At 32.5% G+C, this 18,490-nt stretch overlaps 2 protein-coding genes across 4 annotated transcripts; both read right to left on the bottom strand.

Moving 5' to 3' along the window:
- Positions 1-764: 764 nt before the first annotated feature.
- LOC107962853 (NDR1/HIN1-like protein 13) lies at positions 765-1,869 on the bottom strand. The gene has a single exon (XM_016899398.2). The coding sequence runs from the start codon at positions 1,748-1,750 to the stop codon at positions 917-919; it is 834 nt and encodes a 277-aa protein (XP_016754887.1). The 5' UTR covers positions 1,751-1,869; the 3' UTR covers positions 765-916.
- A 5,774-nt stretch (positions 1,870-7,643) lies between these two features.
- Positions 7,644-10,758, bottom strand: LOC107962852 (uncharacterized). Of its 3 annotated transcripts, none has more exons than XM_016899396.2 (7): positions 10,429-10,758; positions 10,162-10,264; positions 9,918-10,038; positions 9,427-9,548; positions 9,195-9,316; positions 8,758-8,917; positions 7,644-8,346 (listed from the first exon to the last, which is right to left on the bottom strand). In XM_016899396.2, exons 1-7 carry the CDS (start codon positions 10,577-10,579, stop codon positions 8,304-8,306), a joined length of 822 nt encoding a protein of 273 aa, XP_016754885.1. In that variant the 5' UTR covers positions 10,580-10,758; the 3' UTR covers positions 7,644-8,303. The 3 variants fall into 3 exon arrangements, with proteins under 3 accessions (XP_016754885.1, XP_016754884.1, XP_016754886.1); XM_016899395.2 differs by having other exon boundaries at positions 7,644-8,376; XM_016899397.2 differs by having other exon boundaries at positions 7,644-8,331; positions 10,429-10,757.
- Positions 10,759-18,490: the final 7,732 nt, after the last annotated feature.

Below are 18,490 nucleotides of genomic sequence, written 5' to 3' on the forward strand. Positions count from 1 at the left end.
CCGTCTTAGAATCAAGTATAAAATTCACAGGTATTAACTCTTTTTTTTTTTACTATTTTAAGTAGATAAATTTTAAAGTTATACATGAATTCTGATTTGGTATAATTATATACTTGAGGTTTTAATTTTGATTCAAGCATACACATTTAAAGAAATAAATATATCAATTTATTTTTATATTGATAAATATAATTATATGTGTATGTAATATATAAATATAAAATGATGTTATATCAATAATTATGTCAATAATTTGTGAGAATTGAATCAAATCAAAATTATATTTACAAAATTACACATTAAATCAAAATTAATGTATAATTTAAAAAATTATCCCTATTTAAGCTATTATATATTAGAAAAGTATAAAAAAAACATTTCTACACATAAACTCTTACGCATCCTTATGAAAAAAAAAATCTATTGAATAGAGAGAAACCACTCCCTTCACCATGATGGGATGCAATTGAAAACATTTATTATGTGATGTCCCTTTTCTGTAATTTAATGAACGAATATATCCATAACTTTAGGACAGTCTATATACATGCAAACCTTATATTATTCCTAAAGGAAAAGGTTTACCATTAACAAATCATGACATGAAGTTTGGAATATGAAAACAATCGAAGAACCTATCTTATTTTAACTGCGGTTATCCGTAACCCTAATTGCCATTTCCCACTTTTCAGTCATTTGCTTATAGAGGTGGCTGCTGATTATTATTATGGAATTACAAAAATTATTAAAACCAGCCATCAAACTTCAAACAAATAATGCTGGAAATCTGATTGATAGAATTGGTATATGACGTTACATTTTTTAAATGAAAAAAAAAATCCAATTTCACACTCAAATTTCAACACCAAAACCATAATAAAAAATTCATCAAAATGGAAAACCTTTATCCCTCGTCTCAAAACGTCCATTTCCAGATCTTGATACGGAGATCAACCTTACATTTGGCGCCGGAGACATTGGCCGCCGCCGGCAACTTACCTTTCGGGACAACCCCTTTAATCCCATCGCACGTAATTCTAATCCCAACTTTCTTGCTCATCAATCCACCCATTTTTGCTGTCACTTTAGTATCCATCTCAACTTTCAACGACACTCCATTCCCTGTCTTCAGTTCCGGTCTCAAGTTGTTCACCGTCTCCGCGTCCAAATCCGACGACGACGCCACCGTAACCCCCCTGAAAGTCGACTCCTCTTTGCCGTCGCTGACGAATGCCGGCAACGTTCCGTTCCCTATCAGAACATCGCCATTGCTGGTCACACATGAAATGACGAATGGGTCGTACGAGAAGGAGAAATGAGAGTTGGGGTTTTTGGAAGAAAGGGTTAAGTTGAAAAGGGTTGAAAGATGGGAAGTGGAGGAGTCGACGGCGGTTTTGAGCTTCAAGCGGTGGATACGGAGGGAAGCGAGGGTGAAAGAAGGGCGGTGAGGGCGGTAAAGGACGTAAAGGACTGTGCCAGTTATGGCTACTAAAAGGGCGAGCACGAGGATTATGAGGATGATCCAGAAACAGCAGCAGCAACAGTAGTTGCGCCGTGGACGGTAGTTGCGACGTCTGTTATGGGGCTGTGGACGGTAGGGTAGGCGGGCGGTGGGGTTAATGAGGTGGGATTTTGTAGTTCCGCCGTTGGTTGTGGTGGTGGTGGTGGTGGTAGTAGTAGTAGGAGCTGCTGATCCACCAGGGGCAGCGGTGGCGGTGGGTTTGGAGGAAGGGAATACTTTGTCCGCCATTGTCAAAAACTGAAAAATGGAGGATGTTTCAAAGGAAAAGTTAGGAAATGGTGAAATTTGTAAAGGGAGAAAGAGTGAATTCGAGGAGAAGAATTGAACATTGAAGTGAAAGACTAGTACTTTCCACCTTTGGATGGTACCACCTCACCATATTTGGATTTATTTATTTTTTAAATTATTGTGTTTAATATAAGCATTTAATCGAATTTTTTAAAAATTATTTTAGCCAATTAAATTTGATAATTTCATGTTAATATGTACAAACGTAGGCCAACTTTGAGCACTTTAATTTCTTCAAAGTAACAGCGTCGGAGGAAAGACCTAACTAATTAAAGTCAGTAGCACATCGCCGACAGTAGAGACGAGAAGACCGGTGCTCACCGTGAGGCGGACCGACCGACCCACCCCTAAGTCCAACTATGAGTTTTTTAACTGCAATAACTTAAATATATCCTATTGGAGTTGGAATTACCGCGACTACCACTCACATTTTTGTATTTTAATATAAGCATTTAATTGAATTTTTTAAAAGTTATTTTAGCCAATTAAATTTGATAATTTTATATTTTAATATAAATATTTTAATTTTATAATATAATTGATTTGTGAGTAATTATTTTGATTAAAATGCAAACATATTTTTTATGATAAAGAGTAATGTCAAATAGTTCATTTCCTCAGTTCCTTTTTTTCTTTAAATAGTATCAACATTTTAATAAAAATAATAATTAATGGTATTAAATTATTGAGTTCATTAATAATATTATAAAATGATTATATTAAATTAAAATATAAAACTTTATATTTAAATTTCTGAAGTACTTTACTGAAGTGTTGAAAATAATAAATTTAAAAAAAAAATCAGCTTTTCAAACTTGAATGTCAAGTCAAGGTTTTTCTTTCATTTTGGTTAATGTCCGAAGGAACATGTTACACGTTGGTTAGGATCTTTTTTATTTTAGATCTCTTTGGCTTTTGAGATGTGATGATGGCGTAAACTATCAGCAATAATTATTAGCTTAACTTTTTTTTTTTTAGAGTTTTAGATTTATTAATTATTTTGTATAAATTTGCTCATTGCTTTTTAATGTATTAGTCACTTTTATTGGCGGAGTAAAATTCATTTCTTTCGAAAAAAAAATTGAATTTCAAATTAACTTAAGTGAGTTTTAAATTTTTTTTAGTTAACTTGAATTAATTCGAGTTTAAATTTAAATTTTACAATTTAAATAATTTAAAAATGAATAAATTGACCTTCCTCAACAACAATTAAAAAAAGTTCAAAATAATTTTAAACAATTTAATATAATTTTCAAAATTCAAAATATTTATAAAAGATTCAAAATTTTGTACTTTTTAAAAGATTATAATTTAAAAAAAAAACTATAGAATATATAAAGAAAGTTAAAATTTTAAAAAAAATTTAAAATAATAAATTTGGGACTTAATTTTAACTAAATTAATTATTCAATTCTATTATACTTAAATAAGTTAATAATTTTGTATTGATGGAACTTATGCTTCATCATCTACGATGAGTGTTTGTTATTTTTTTCTTTAAATTGTATGGTTCCATTCATTGAATAAATTAATGAATTTATCTTTCAAAAAAATTTATTCAATTATACTATACTAAAGTATATTTTTTTTCTTATTTTGCTTTAAAAAAATTTCAAATATATATGGTTTTAAATGTATGTGCTCTAACATAAAAATAGTTATATTGTAACAATATTTTAATTTGTCATGTTTAATTTTTTAATCTAACTCGAATAATTTCATTTGAGTCGTCGACTTAAATTTCATTTCAATCGACTCGATCTGAAAGAATTTCAAATCGAGTTAGGATGATAGAATAAGATTTGTCAACTCAATTAAAAGTTCATAATGTTATAAATTATAATTAAATTTATATTTCTATTTAACCAGCTTGAAATATTGGTTATGATAATTTTTTTTGTGTAAAACTAGAATGAGAAAATGTAATTTATCAATTTCTATTTGTTTAAGTTTCAAATGAAATGATTGGGTAAAAAACATGAAAATGTGTTTTTTTTATAATAAAAATGATCAAATTAGGCTAGTTTTTCGAAAAATTGCGGGATTAAGACGAAAAAAAACGCTTCTAGCTGAAAGTGTTTTCCATAACGACTACCTCACTCAACGGTTATTTAAATAGCCGTTTAAACCCCTCCCCACCCCCCGGACTAATTTTTCAAGTCAATCTCAACTCATCTCTTTCTCACATTCTCAAATCTCTCTCAATTCCCTTTTAATTTCTCACTCAACTTTTATTCCTCTCTCAACTCTCTCTCTCTCTCTCTCTCTCTCTCTCTTTTTTATTATTAAAATTTTATTAAGGTTTTTTAAATTATTTTTTGTATTACAATTTATTTGGTATTTATTGAAATTAGTGATGGAAAAATCTCTAATTCGTTTAGATGACAAGTATATTTCGGTCGATCAATTGCAAATGGTAAGAATTTTTTTATTATATTTAACCTAATTTAGTTTAAATATTTTCTTGTTATATTAAAATTTAATATTTTGTATGTTTTTTATATATAGTTGGAAGATCAGATTTTGGAGACTTATATTCGTAATCTACTCGCTCCTCCATCGTCTTTAATCAAAACCATACTTGAGAGATGCGAAATTTTTGCACATGGTCTAACTGGCTCGCGCACAAAAACAACAATTTTACAAAACAATTTATGAGTTTGGTTGTAGTGCAGACATACAAGTCAATTGTAATATTTATAGTGTCCAATGGAACACCTAAGTATTTCAAGGGGTCGAACCCAAAAGAGATGGCGATTGAGTAATAAATAGCGTACACTCTAGATTCTAAGTGACTACTGGTACGATTTTATAGTACAAAAAATCATGCCAAGAAAATTTTGTAAGAAAATTAAATACGCTACTCTAAGGACCAAATTGTAAAGAGCATAAAACTACAAAATTAAACAAAAATAGAAAACATCGGCAGATCGAAGTTCAAATCAAAGCCACTAACTCAGTGTTGTGTTGGTAGAGGTGTTCATGAGTCGGGCTCAACTAAAAATTTAGACCCATCTACTAGGCCTACGCCCGACCCGAAAAATGGGCCTAAAATTTTGCCCAAGCCCGACCCCGATAAAAATACTAAAACCCGAGCCTGACTCGGCCTGCCCATATTAATTTTTTATATATTTTTTAAATATATATAATACATCAAAAATACTAAAAACATCAAAATAAATATTTTCTAACAAATTGAAAATAAATCTTAAAAAATATGTATACTTAAATAACACTAAGATAGATACAACTTAACAAGCAAATGTCTCTAAAATAATAACAAAATTAACAAAATTAACAATAAAATAAATTTTATATAATATCCAAAAATAACAATAAAATAGTAGCAATATATAGTAAAATGGTAGAAAAATATGGAGAAAACAAGAAGAAAGTAACATTAAAAAAAAAGGTTTTTTTTGTCCTTTAGTGAATTCAGGACGAGCCGGGCAGGGTCCAGGCTGTTTTTTAAACGGCCTTATTTTTTTGTCAAAGCCCATTTTTTGGGCCTATATTTTTGTCCAAACCCTCCCACATTTAGGGTGAGCCTTCGAGCCATGCCGGGTGGCTCGACCCATGAACAGATCTACGTGTTGGGGTCCAGTATTCTAGGTTACTGCCAAACCCCAACTGCTAAACGTTCTGCCTACCACAGTTGAAATCTAAGGCTGAAACCGATGAGTGTTTTCTTGTTGATGATTCTGAGATATCATAATGGAAACTTTCTAACAAAATAGAGAACCCACCGCACAATTGTGTCATTGGACTCTAAACTTGTCCTTTCGTTCCGACCTCTCGAACTGGAACATATGTTGACCTTCGACAACCTTCATATGTGTTTGCAAACTCCGCATATAACTCGAGTATTAATGATCCACTAGTAATATGCATCTGCACCATGCCTCCATCCACCTTGTGCCTTTGATATCAAAAGCGTCATATTTGACGAGGTCAACCGAAGCACAAAATCGATATTTCAATGATGATACTCTCATTTGATTGGATTTGACGATTTTTTGCCTAATTCTTGCACGCAACTCCAGCAATTGTATGTTAAGGTTGAAAGCCAACCATGCTGTGTTCTCAGATAAAAAATGACCCTATTGTCAGCATCACGGACTTCACTGTAGTAATAAACAACATTATTTTGTCCACTCATTTTCAATGAAATAACCTATTTCACATGTTCGAAACAAAAACATTATGCAAAAAATAGAGTTGTAATTATATATGAGCAACAAAAATCGAACCTTACTTTATGCAATTACGTGTTTACTCAAAATTATGCCTTACGAAATGGCTTGCGAATTTCATCTTCTTGCAATTTTGTTTGCTTGAAATTGCCTCATGGCATTCAATGCTGAAAGCCATCCTTTTATATAGCCGAGGTGAGTGACAATTGATTCAGAAAATTTTCCCGAGTGAGTGGTAGAGGAAAAACGCGCCCTACGTGGAGCGTTTTCTCACTACCACTCTCAACTCCTACAATTTCCCACTCACTCATCAGATATCCCGAGATTCTCGAGATAATATTTTCTGAAAAATTCTTATCGACCTCAATCTACCATAAGCTACGAGTGATCAAAACTCAGTTGCATTCGAAAAAATTGAAAAAAAAATTACGAACTAAGAGTTAATCGAATCGAGTAGTTCGAGTTTTGATTTTGAATCAAATTAAAATTTACAATTCGAATATATAATTGGTGTAAATATGATTATTGTAAATACTCTTCTGATACCTATCATTTTTCATTTTTGAAAATTATATCGAATTGTGCTCTAAATAATTTCAAAATTTTAAAAATAATATTAACTTTATAACTTAAAAAATTATAAAAAGTTTAATTATTAAAGTTGTAATAATATATGAGAAACAAATAAATTATAAATTATTAAAGTGTAAAAGTGCAATTATATTGACATGTAATTTCATAAAAAAAAATAAGAAACGAGAAATTTTGTAGGGAGGGACAGAATTAAATAGTATATATTTTTATAATAAAAATACAATTTTACTATTTTAATAACTTCTAAAGAATTAAATCAAATTTTTATTATTTTTGAGGTCAAAGTACTAATTTAAATTTTTATAAATTATTAAAGAGGGGAAGGGAAAAAAAAATCATTTTACTAGCTCCGCCATGGACAAACCTATCATTTTTGTTTTATACACTATCTGTTAAGAGAAAACAGATAGAGAGAAGTTTAATATCAGTAGGCAAACCATCCCTTTTGCATTAACTTAAAACCGAAGTAAAATATTTATTCTATAAAAAACCAAAGTAAAATTACTAGGTATTTTGGCAGTAGAATTTTTTAAAAAATAACGGGCTCTTTTAATAAATTTTTAAATTTTTTTTTTTGGATTTCACTAAATTTTAGTTTTGGGGAATGGGGACATAACATAATCTCAAGGTTTTTATTTCAGGAGGAATAAACAAAATTCCTAAAAAATTATAATTGAACAACCCAAAGAAAATCTGAAAAAAGGGCGTATTGAGTTTTGGTTGTTGAGTTGAGAGTTAGTTGTAGGTAAAGCATGATCATCTATTCATCATATTTCATGCTTCCCTTTTTCCTACCAAATTACAAGCATTTGGTATGATGTCATTTTTCTTATTGAATAAAACCGTCAAACCAATGTCTGAATTTGGTAATACGATATAAGTTGATATGGATGGTGAGACTTCATCTTCGAAGTCATTTCCCCTTACCTAAGCTACCATCCATGAAGGACAATGATCATTCAAGCCAAGGGCTTCCCTTTTACCAGTCTTAAATTGATAAAAGGCAAATAGAGTATGCAAGCCTGTATATGGACACACTTTGGTGATTATATAATAAAACAAATGTGCATTTAGAAGCATCTTGATTTGAAGTTTACTAAGCTCAATTCAAAATTGACATTCAAGATTATCCTCCAACTTCCAACATACCTGGAAAAAGAGGAGGATGAAACCGGGAAATCTTGTACCAATATTTTGAGCATGAATTTCCAAGAAAAAAAAAAAGAGAGTAACAATTCATGGTTCATATCTCAATTAGACATTTGCTACATGAAGCTCTCACTAGCATGTCCATTAAGTTCTCCACAGGCCATTACCATTGTCACAGTCACCAAATCAGTATAATTCATGTCACATTATAAGACTTGTATGGTAAAACTATGAAAAATGGGCAAAAAAAGGAGACACCATGCTAGCAAAATGTATATTATAGTATGGTCACGAATCATGATTTCACACCCAGAAACCAACTCGGTCTAAAGTGCAAATCCGGAAAGGTGGATGGTTAATGGATTCTACTTGCCTTTGTTCTTTGCGGATCCAGAGTAATGCAGAAAGCATGGGAGAAGAAATTTCATCAAGTTCTTCATCAGAACTAAATGGTAATCATGTCATTTGTTGTCAGCTCCCATGGTTCTTCGTATAAAAATTTCTCAATCACAGTGAATGCTGCCCTAGGAATGCCTTCATCCTCTTTGAATTCTTCATCAGGGACATTCTTTGATTTCACCTAATCTGTCATGACTTCCACTACCAAGTAAGAGAAAACAATAACTTTTTCTGCAAGTCATCAGCAACAAAATGTAATTTGTATAAAGATCAAATAATTTACAAGGACATCTTGAACTCGATCCATTCATTGCAGTTAAAAAAAATAAAGATGTCTTAACTGCATAGCAGTGTGAAGATTAAACAATCGACTCAAGTACTTCAAACAAACAAACAAAAAAAAGGATAGGATTCCCAATGCAAAGAAATATATAGAACCAAAATGAAACACATTGAGCCCTTGCAAACACTCGGACATTGTAATAACACTTCCAAATGCCTTAATGAAAGAAGCATTTCAGTCATTACATTTGGATTATTGGAAAACTTTGTTCATATGAAATGCTAAAAAGCATCTAAGAATTTCCATTCTGAACCTTAAAATTTGAATACCTCGGGAATCTGCAGCTCCTATGCATAAGCATAACTGTAACCAGAACAGGGGCGATTGCAGAACACAGGTGCTCCAAGGAGTGTCCACTGATAATATAATTATTTGCGCGGTATATCTTCATGTCAGCTAGAGCTTCCATTTTGGCCAGGATGAAAACTCCTGTACCAGATTGTTATCGTATTTTTAAGCAAACCAACATTCTTGAGAGCAAGGAAAGAAAATACAATATACTCCCAATGCTTTTCGAAAACAGAGAGAACGAGAGAGTATAAAATGACATAAAGATTAAAGAAGACAATCCAAAGGAAGCATATTCCATACAGCTCCTAGCATGCTAATTGTAGTAAACCACAAATTTCTAACCCTTTTTCCACATGATTATTTGCTTGAAGTGGGATTTCCATGTGAGACGGGAAAAGGAAGACAAATGACATACCTACCGTCCAAAGCCAGTATCTAGAGTGGGTATATTTAGGTGGGAACAAAAATGTCATGATCGGAATAGCAATGCACGGAATTAACTGGAATATCATGCACAACCGAAGATCATTAAATGTTCTGCAAACAATAATCGAGTCTTATTCAGCCAAAACAAATCGAAATCTGAATGACAAGCATTGACCAATTCAGTGAACAGATGAAAAGATCATCTCAAGAAAGAATCAAACCTTGCATAACTCGTGCTTAGAACAGCAAGAACTACTAGTGAAAAAAGGCAACTTAATCCAATTCTTTCTCCGAGTCTCTCGAGTATAAAAGTAGAAAAAAGAGAGGAATAAGCAATCGTCATCTGCACATATGTGAATTAATTTGATGTTATGGAGCATTTGACAGAAATATGGTAGTAAAATTCCAAAGGGGCTATGATTGTGGATGAAATAGAATGGAAACTCATCTGCAATTTCTGATTCTTTCTATGTAAAAAGACAATAAAAACACCAAATTAGAAACAAAGCAAGTGAGATTTCAACTATTTGGCATTCAGCAATGAAGCGCAAATTCGAAGAATAGACAAAAATATAATATTGAAGTTCATGGTTTCAACTACGGCAAATAGCTGTGTTAAGAACAACATTTGAATGATGGAAACAACCATCAAGAACCGAAAGCTAGAGGAACAAATAAAAAGAATATAAAGAAGTAAAGTTGCAAGGCTAACCGGCAAGGTGTCCAGAAGTACTCGATTGTCATCAGGCCTGAGATGATAATAAGCAGAACCAAAAGCCACACTAGCAGTTCCTCCATAGAAAAGCAGCCAGCCCCACATCTCTCCTGGCAATCTGCCACCAATCCACCGTCCATAAACATCAGTTAATCAGCAAATGGTCATAAATTTATCCTTTAAAAATTACAACTTAAAGAAATCTAATTTTTTTTTTAAAAAAAGGGGGCAAGAAAACAACCTTATATTGAAAAAGCTTCCTCCTCCAAGGCAAAGAACAAACCCAAGAACACCCACAATCAGAAATGGGAAATTGGTGATCACATTCAACGTGTTAGGAACTCCTATAAGCAAAACAAAGAATGAGGAAACATAAAATTTTGCAAATTTTCCCTTTTAATGTACAATTTTCTCTTCTTCTTTTTTCCACATCCCATCCCATCCCATCCCATACCTTCACTTCACTTCACTTGTTTCTTAGAAAACACGATGTAAAAGAAAGAGTTACCTACGAAGTTGCGCATGTCAGCATAGAGATGGTTCCTGTAAGAAAGTGGGATCTTTGGAGTAACCAACATGATGAAAAGCCAACAAAGCAATGCAACTCCCCATGTTCGACTTCTTCCTCTTCCTACCTGTTGATTCACCATCCAAACCATTGTTTCCTCTTTTTTTTTTCTTTTTTCTTTGAAAGAAAAACTGTCAACTTTTCCTTCTCTGTTTCCACTGTCTATGTTTGGGTTTTTTTTTTCTTATGATCTGCTCTATACTTCCGGGGAATATTTTTCTTCGGCTTTATGTTCGATTTTGCATTTGTTTTCATTCGAATTTGACGATGTTTCATATGTGTCCCCTCCCTTTATCTTCTCCCAACATGGGCTATATAGGCCCTTTTTCTTTCTGAGGCTGTTTTCAGATTACATAGACCTGTAAATAGGATCCAAAAAAAGAAAAATAAAATTTCTTTCCTTTTGTGAAGGCCCAATCTTGAATTATGGTAAATTTCTCTAAGTTGGCACATGAAGGCATGGCTTTAAGCCTCTTGCCTTTCATTTATTCACCAAACCTATCTGTGTTTAAAATTTCAATTATATTAATCTCGGGTTTAACTTTTAGACAATCTCTCTTCCTTAATCTTTTATACAAAAATAACTTCTTTTTATATCTCATTGAGTCAATCCTTACACAAATTCTCCTTTTCTTTTTGAAATTCATTGAAAACTTCCTTTACATCAACTCAAGTAGCACAGGTGGAAACAAGCATTACAAATTTGGGGAAATTTTTATACGATTCAAACCCTAAATTTGATGTTCACAGACTTAAAATCCATATGGAATCTTACCACTGCATTAGTATTTTATTCAGAACACTGTTATATTATTGATAAAATTATAACCTTGATACAAACAATCAACAATACAATCTGGTGATAAATCAAATTAACTTTCAAAATATTATCAAGTTAAAGCCTGCAGGCTTAAATCAATATTCATTTTCATTATTATATTATATTTTTGAGTGATTGTTTAATACATAAGCGATAAAATAAAAATTTTTAACTTCTCAACCGGTGTGTAGATCTTGCTACATGTCATATTCACTTATTTATTACTTTTTTAACTACAATTTAAGGACACATTCTTTCATAAAAGAAAAAAAATTAAAGACATGACAATACCTCAACTTCACTTGTGGAGTTAAAGATTTCCATCCCTGTTAGTATATCAAATAATTATTTGTATATTTTCAATTATAGATGTCTATATATAATTTGGTTTCAATTCCTCTATTATGATTAAATATTATTATTAATCCTTATACTTTATTTGACATAAATGTCATTAATTAGTCTGAATAGTCATTAATTATTCTTGTTAAATTGTTGGTGTTGATATTTTTTCTTAAAAACATTGTTAAACCAAGGCTGTCCAAGACTGATGTTTCGACTCTTGTTCAAACACTTATTCAGACAAGACCTTAGGACAACCGAAGTGATGTGAGATGTTGACATTTTTTATTTGGGCCTTCTAATAGGATTTTACCATAAGCAAATGGATCCAAAGATGTATTTGTTTCGTCTCAACCTTGTGGACCAAAATTGATGGCTTAAAGAAGAGCCGGTCGACTTGCTTACTGGATAAGGCTTATCTTATCTTTTAGCCTTGGTGATTTATGTGTTGATTTTACTTGATTTATTGGGCTCTATCTTGGGATAAGTTTTGGAGTTTACTTATTTAGGATCATTATGCTACTAAGGATGCATTTATCTCTACAAAATATAATCAGGAAGGTGGCCTCATTTGGCCATGAATAGACAACTTATTCGCATGAATGGATGCATCTTTTGGAAGTGCTTGTAACAACCTGATTTTAAGTGGTGTCAGAAAATACAGTTTCAGAACTTCATTTCTGTAAATTGAGTTTGCGAGGATGAAATATAAAGATTAATGAAGTTGTGATGAAAAAAAATTGAAGATTGATTAAGTAATTTAACAGAGAAAATAGTTAATTAAAGCTCAAAGACTAAATTATAAAAGTCCAATCGCTATCAAGTTTTAATTTAAAAAATACTTGATTACCTAGTTAGAAATAATCCAAAGACAGAGGATGCCACGACACACCCCTGAAGCTGAGCTTGAGCCAAGCAATCTGACTTTAATGTCACAACATAGAGAGCAATGGATGTCGCGACACCAGCCTTGTACGTAAAGCATTAACGAGTTGAGGGCATTTTGGTTCGCACAATGAAATTTAATGTAAAAACGTCAGCCGAACTAGGGCTAGGGACGAGACCAACCCTAATATTATAAATAGGGTTGATCAAACACTTGAAAAACATCTTTTTTGTAACTTAGAATTTTCTTTTCAATTTAGTTCTCAGTTTTGAGTTTCTTTTGTACTTAGGATTTCTTTTCAGTTTATTTTTGTTATGCAAAGAATCTGACTTGTGTATTCAACAAACTATTTGAGGATTTCTGCACTTTAATCGTTCGAATACAAATAAGGATTTCCCTTCACTTTTACTCTTGATCTATTTCTTATGTTTACTTTATTCATCAAGTTTATATTATTTATGGGATCCATGACGAACTAATCCTCTTATGGGGGATTAGCGAGTGGACGTGGGATTAATTAATTTCTATGTAGGGTTTCTTAGTGGATCAACTATTTGGGATAGGAAGAACTTAAACCTTAGGCCTAACAACCCTAGGAAGTCATCTAGGTGGGAATTAACCCAAAATTGGTATTGCCTATTTATAAACCCCTTACCCTAATTCAATCTAGACTGTGAGGTCGAGAGATAAGTAGTTCTTGTCGACTCGTTAGTTTAGTGGAAGATCTAAAAATCCTGCTAGGTTAATGACCAGTTGGTTGAGTAGAACCCGGAATAAGAATTAGTTATGACCACCGAAGCGAGTTAGTCTCCCATGCTTAGATTTGATTGACTCACATATTAGTTCTCCAGTTTATTAGTTTATGCAAGTTTATTTCTTTTATTATAAAAACAAATATTTTTTCACTTTATGATCATCTAACTATAATTTATTTAAATTACTAATTAGATCTATTTACGTTTAAGTTAATTTTAATTTAGTACTTGCCTCCCTTAGTTACGATCCTCGGAGCACTTACCTATTCCGTTGTAAAACTATATTACAACCTGACCTGTATACTTGCGAATACCGCCTCAACTCCATATTTTTAGTAGCAGTGTCATACTCTCTAAGTTAGTGCATCGAGAGGCTGTTAATGCCATTACCGGGGATTGCAATGGTGTATATGTGTAGTCAAGTGAGTTACTTTTGATGCAATATTTGTTGAAAGATAGGGAAATTAAATAGGGCTTTTATTTTATTTCAATGTATAGCATTTTACTTTGTGTTTTTATTTTAATTTGCCTTGTTAAAGGTTTAGCTTAATCTGTTTAATAACAATGGATATAGGTGGTTCAGAGCCCAATATAACTATGGAGATTAATTGTGTTCAGCAAATGGAGATTCAACGAACCATTTGTGAAATAACCCGTTTTTAGTAAAATTAGAACAGTGGTTTCGAGACCACAATCCGAAGTGAGAATATTTATTTTAATATTATTTTAATATCTACAGTATGTTAGCAAGGTCCTATAAAAATTTCATTAAGAAATTTTATCGTTTGCATGTTTAACTTGGTAAAAAGGACTAAATAATAAAAGGTGCAAAATTAGAGTTCTATAAGTTAAAGGTACTAATTGACTATGAGGGATTTATGTGGTAAATATACCATTGTTATTATGGGTGGACAAATATGAACATTAAATATGTGATTTCAAAGGTTAATTACTAAAGTTAAATTAGTAATTTAAAAACTAAAGGTTAGTAAATTAGTGAAAAACAAAGCCATCGTCTTTGTTGTCCATCTTCCACTGAATTTTAACCTAAGAAACACCATTTTTAACATCTCAAGCATTTGGTCATCTCTTCCTCTTGCATATAAGTATTTTTCATCCTGTTTTTAATGATTTCCATGTTTTTCGAGTCGTTGTAACTCAACCTAGCTAGCCCATGAACTAATTTGCAAAACTGTTAAAAGGTTAGGGTTTTTCCATGAATGTGCTCATGTGATTTTTGATGTTTGATGGAAGAAAATGAATCTTTGTTGATAGATAAACAACTTTTGTAAAGTGAATTTTGTTGAAAATGTCAAATAGGGATTTATTTGTAAAATGTGTAAAATAAATGGTGAAAATTGTGAAATAATGAATTGTATGAGTTGATATGGACCTATATGAAATTCGGCTAGCTTGGGTAGGGGTGAAATTGCAGGAATTTCAAATTACGAGCTTAAGGACTAAATTGTAATGAAATCAAAATAATAGGGGAAAAATCATAATTTTGTAAAAATATGAATTTGGATTAAATTTAATAGAATGGTTATTAAATATATTAAATTTATTTATTTAGATCAAGATTGACCTCGTACGACTTTAGATCGGGGTAAAAAAAAGCTTTGGATTAGTCGACTCCATTTCTACGCCTTTATCGTCGAGGTAAGTTCGTGTAATTATGTAATGTTTTAATGTTATCTTTTGAGCTATATGTAAATTATGGATTGTTATCTAAATGATCAATGCAAATCCAACGATGTTACGACGTTTATCAAGCCCTGTCTGAACCTTAGAAATTCGTAGGATACAAATGACATTTTATTAGGGTTTTCATGTTTCGGGTGCTGGTCTTGAATATCCTACCGATGGCTAAGGTCCAGCATGTGTTGTGGATACTCCACAGCTTGTGTAAGCGGCATTGTGTAGCTTACATTCCAACCCACAGCTCGTGTGAGCAGACCCATTTCACAGCTCATGTGAGCATACTTATTTCACAGCTTGTATGAGCAACTATGTTTATGAAAGGAAATTTTACGATTATATGATTAGCACACTTTGTGTGAGCTATCCCGCGTATTTGATGTTATTCTAAACGGTTCAATGGGTATGAGGTTGAAAGAAAATAGTAAATGTTCAATATGAACCAAGGTACGTGTGTATAAAATACATTGAAATGTTAAGCTACATGGAATCATGTTATGTTATGATAGATGATAAATCCAATTGAATCATGCTCAAGTACAATTGTTATCCATGTTAAATTCACATGAATTATGTGCAAGTATGCTAACATGTTTGTATTGGTGCTTAGGCTTGTGCCAAGCTAAAGGTTGGATTATACCATGTTAAATTTTAATGTTATGAAATAAAATGGTAAGTTGTATTTTATGTTATATAAACTTACAAAGCATTATATGCTTACATTGTCTCCTTTCCCATGTTTTATAGATAATCGAAAGCTCGTTCAGTTTGGAAGCTCGTTAACCTATCACACTATCCAACGACTATATCAATAGATTTTGATGTTTTAAGTCATGGTTATAATGGCATGTATAGGTGAATTATGTTTGATGATTTAGTTGTTATGATTGGCATGTAAATATGTGGTTACATGGTTGATGACATTTTGGCATTTTTGTGCTTTGATGGCTAATGTTGACATGGTTAAGTGATGATATGTTTTGAATGACCAAATTGGTATGTTTAAATGTGTTTGGCATATGGTTAATTGTGCTATGGCTTGGCATGAAAATAGGTAGTGCTGTGCAGTTGATTTATGCCAAATGTGTTTATGTTTTTGTTGATTTGATGATTTTTGATTGAGGTGCCTTTCAGCATATTGGTTGTATGGATAGATACCATATTGAATTAGCCTATCATGCATGTTTTAGGTATGTTTTAAAGCTTGATTTTATGTGCAAATAGATTGTAGGTGTGAGCTTGATTTGGGTGAAATAAATGGCTTGAAAATGGCCTTTTTCTTGTCCATACGGCCTAAGACACGCACGTGTGTCTCAGTCGTGTGTGACACATAGCCATGTGACACGACCGTGTGTCCCCTGTAGGTTTCAAAGGGTTGCAAGTCAGGCAGTTACACGGCCTGGCACATGAGCATGTGGCTTGGCCATGTGACCTAAGTCAGAAAGTTATATGGGTACAGACACGAGCTGGGATAGGGCCGTGTGTCCCTACTTCGAATGTCCACACGACCTAAGACACGGGCATGTGTTTCAACCGTGTGAGTCACACGGCCTGGCCACATGGCCTTGTGACCCCTGTAGTGTGAATTTTTCTATCTTTTTCCATGAATTTTTAAATGTTTTTGGTTCAGTCCTGAATCGTTTCTAAAGTGTTTCTAGGGCCTCGAGGGCTCGAATAAGGGACGATATGCATGTGTTTGAATGAGTTTAAATGTGATTTATGAAATGTATGGAAATAATTATTTTTAAGTTACGTTTTTATGGTAATGCTCCGTAACCTTATTCCGACGATGAATATGGGTTAGGGATGTTACAATTTGAGTTATTATCGTGATCATGGATGACACGAGTACTCGTATGATCATCCTCATGGGTCGTACGAGTATGTAGATTGTGCGAATAGTTACAACCTTGAATGGTCGGCTAGTTATCCAAAGCAAGATTCGTACTTTCCATATTATTATTTGGATTGTAAGATGGAGAGTGATGAGCACATGGAAGATCCATCCCTTGCTACTTAAGTTGGAATGTGGAGGAAAGCATGCATGCGTTGCAAGTTGATGTAAGTCAAATCCTTGGTCGATTGGACCAATTTTTCAGTCTAACTCCCATCTACACAAAAGTTAAACCTACAAAATCCTAAATTTAAACATGCAACAAGTTTAAAACCTAAACTAAACAAAAGTAGAGTCTCAACTCAAATAAGTTAGTTATTTATAAAATAAGTTAAAATTTAAAATCGCTATCCGGTGATATGTCATGCCCCCGAAGTGGAACTTCCACGAAGTCCTAGATGCTTTGGCCCCTTGCTTGTTCATTGATTGCCACCAAATGTGTGAACGTTTGGACTGAAATAATACAGTAAAAGAGATAAATAATTAGACAATGATGTTCGCAAGTAAACGAGTCAAATTGTAATATAGAAGAATGTTAAAACAAAATACTTCAGAAAGTATTTCGAGGATTGTACCCAAGGGAGATTGAATTAAACCTAAATTAACTCTCTACACTAATAGGGCTAAATAGTACCGTTTTAAAATTATATTATGAAAAATCAAAGTAACATCAATTAATCAAATTAACCTAAAATTTATTTAAACTAAAAACAAACCAATTAACAATTGAAATTAATCCAAAAAAACAAACCTAGAATTTGAGCTGTATCGAGTTAGCTATTAATTAACCAATTATTACTTCTCGGCCTCTAACTGATTAACTAATAGACTAATACACGCCTGCCTCTCGGCCTCACTTTCTTGACTGGGATAAATTATGAGGTACTCAGTAAACTTATCTCGTAATCTTTTTTATCCTAAATTACTTGGGGCGTCACTTCCTAAGGTTTGATCGCACATAATTTAAGCCAACTAACCCGAATTTAAACTCTTATTCATCCGTTAATTATTCACACATTCGTTTGTTAATCTCCCTTAGGAAGTTAGCTACTCATGGATCTAAATGAAATAATCCCTAAACTCATATTTAACATGCAAAATAGAAAATTAAATAAAAGTAGGGAGTAGAGAAATAATTCCATTTTGATATCGAGTTGTGCTCAGAAGTGAAATCTCCTTTAATAGTTACGAAGACCACTTCGATTGCAATTGGAATCAACAACGAAATAATGAAAAACTATTATATTAAAACCTTGGATCAAAATTAAATCCAAGTTAAAACAAGAACAAAAGAATGTAAAGGACTAAATTGAAACGAAAAGAAAAACTAAAGTAAAACCCTAACTAAACGGCTCACTTGGCCAAGCTTCTTTAAATGAGACTTAACATGCCTATTTATAAAATTTATGATTAGATCTAATTAGGGTTACTAAACATCCTAAAAATTTGATTAAGTTACATTGTATGGACTAAAATACCTTTAATTAAAATTTCATCTTGTAACTCGATGTCTCGACACCACAGGACTAGTGTTGTGACACAGCCTTCAAATTCTGGGTATTTTGGCTTCAACGTTTGGTGTTGCGACACCATCCCCCATTTTTGTG

This window comes from Gossypium hirsutum, chromosome A06, assembly GCF_007990345.1.
Source record: "Gossypium hirsutum isolate 1008001.06 chromosome A06, Gossypium_hirsutum_v2.1, whole genome shotgun sequence".
In the NCBI taxonomy this organism is placed as follows: domain Eukaryota; kingdom Viridiplantae; phylum Streptophyta; class Magnoliopsida; order Malvales; family Malvaceae; genus Gossypium; species Gossypium hirsutum.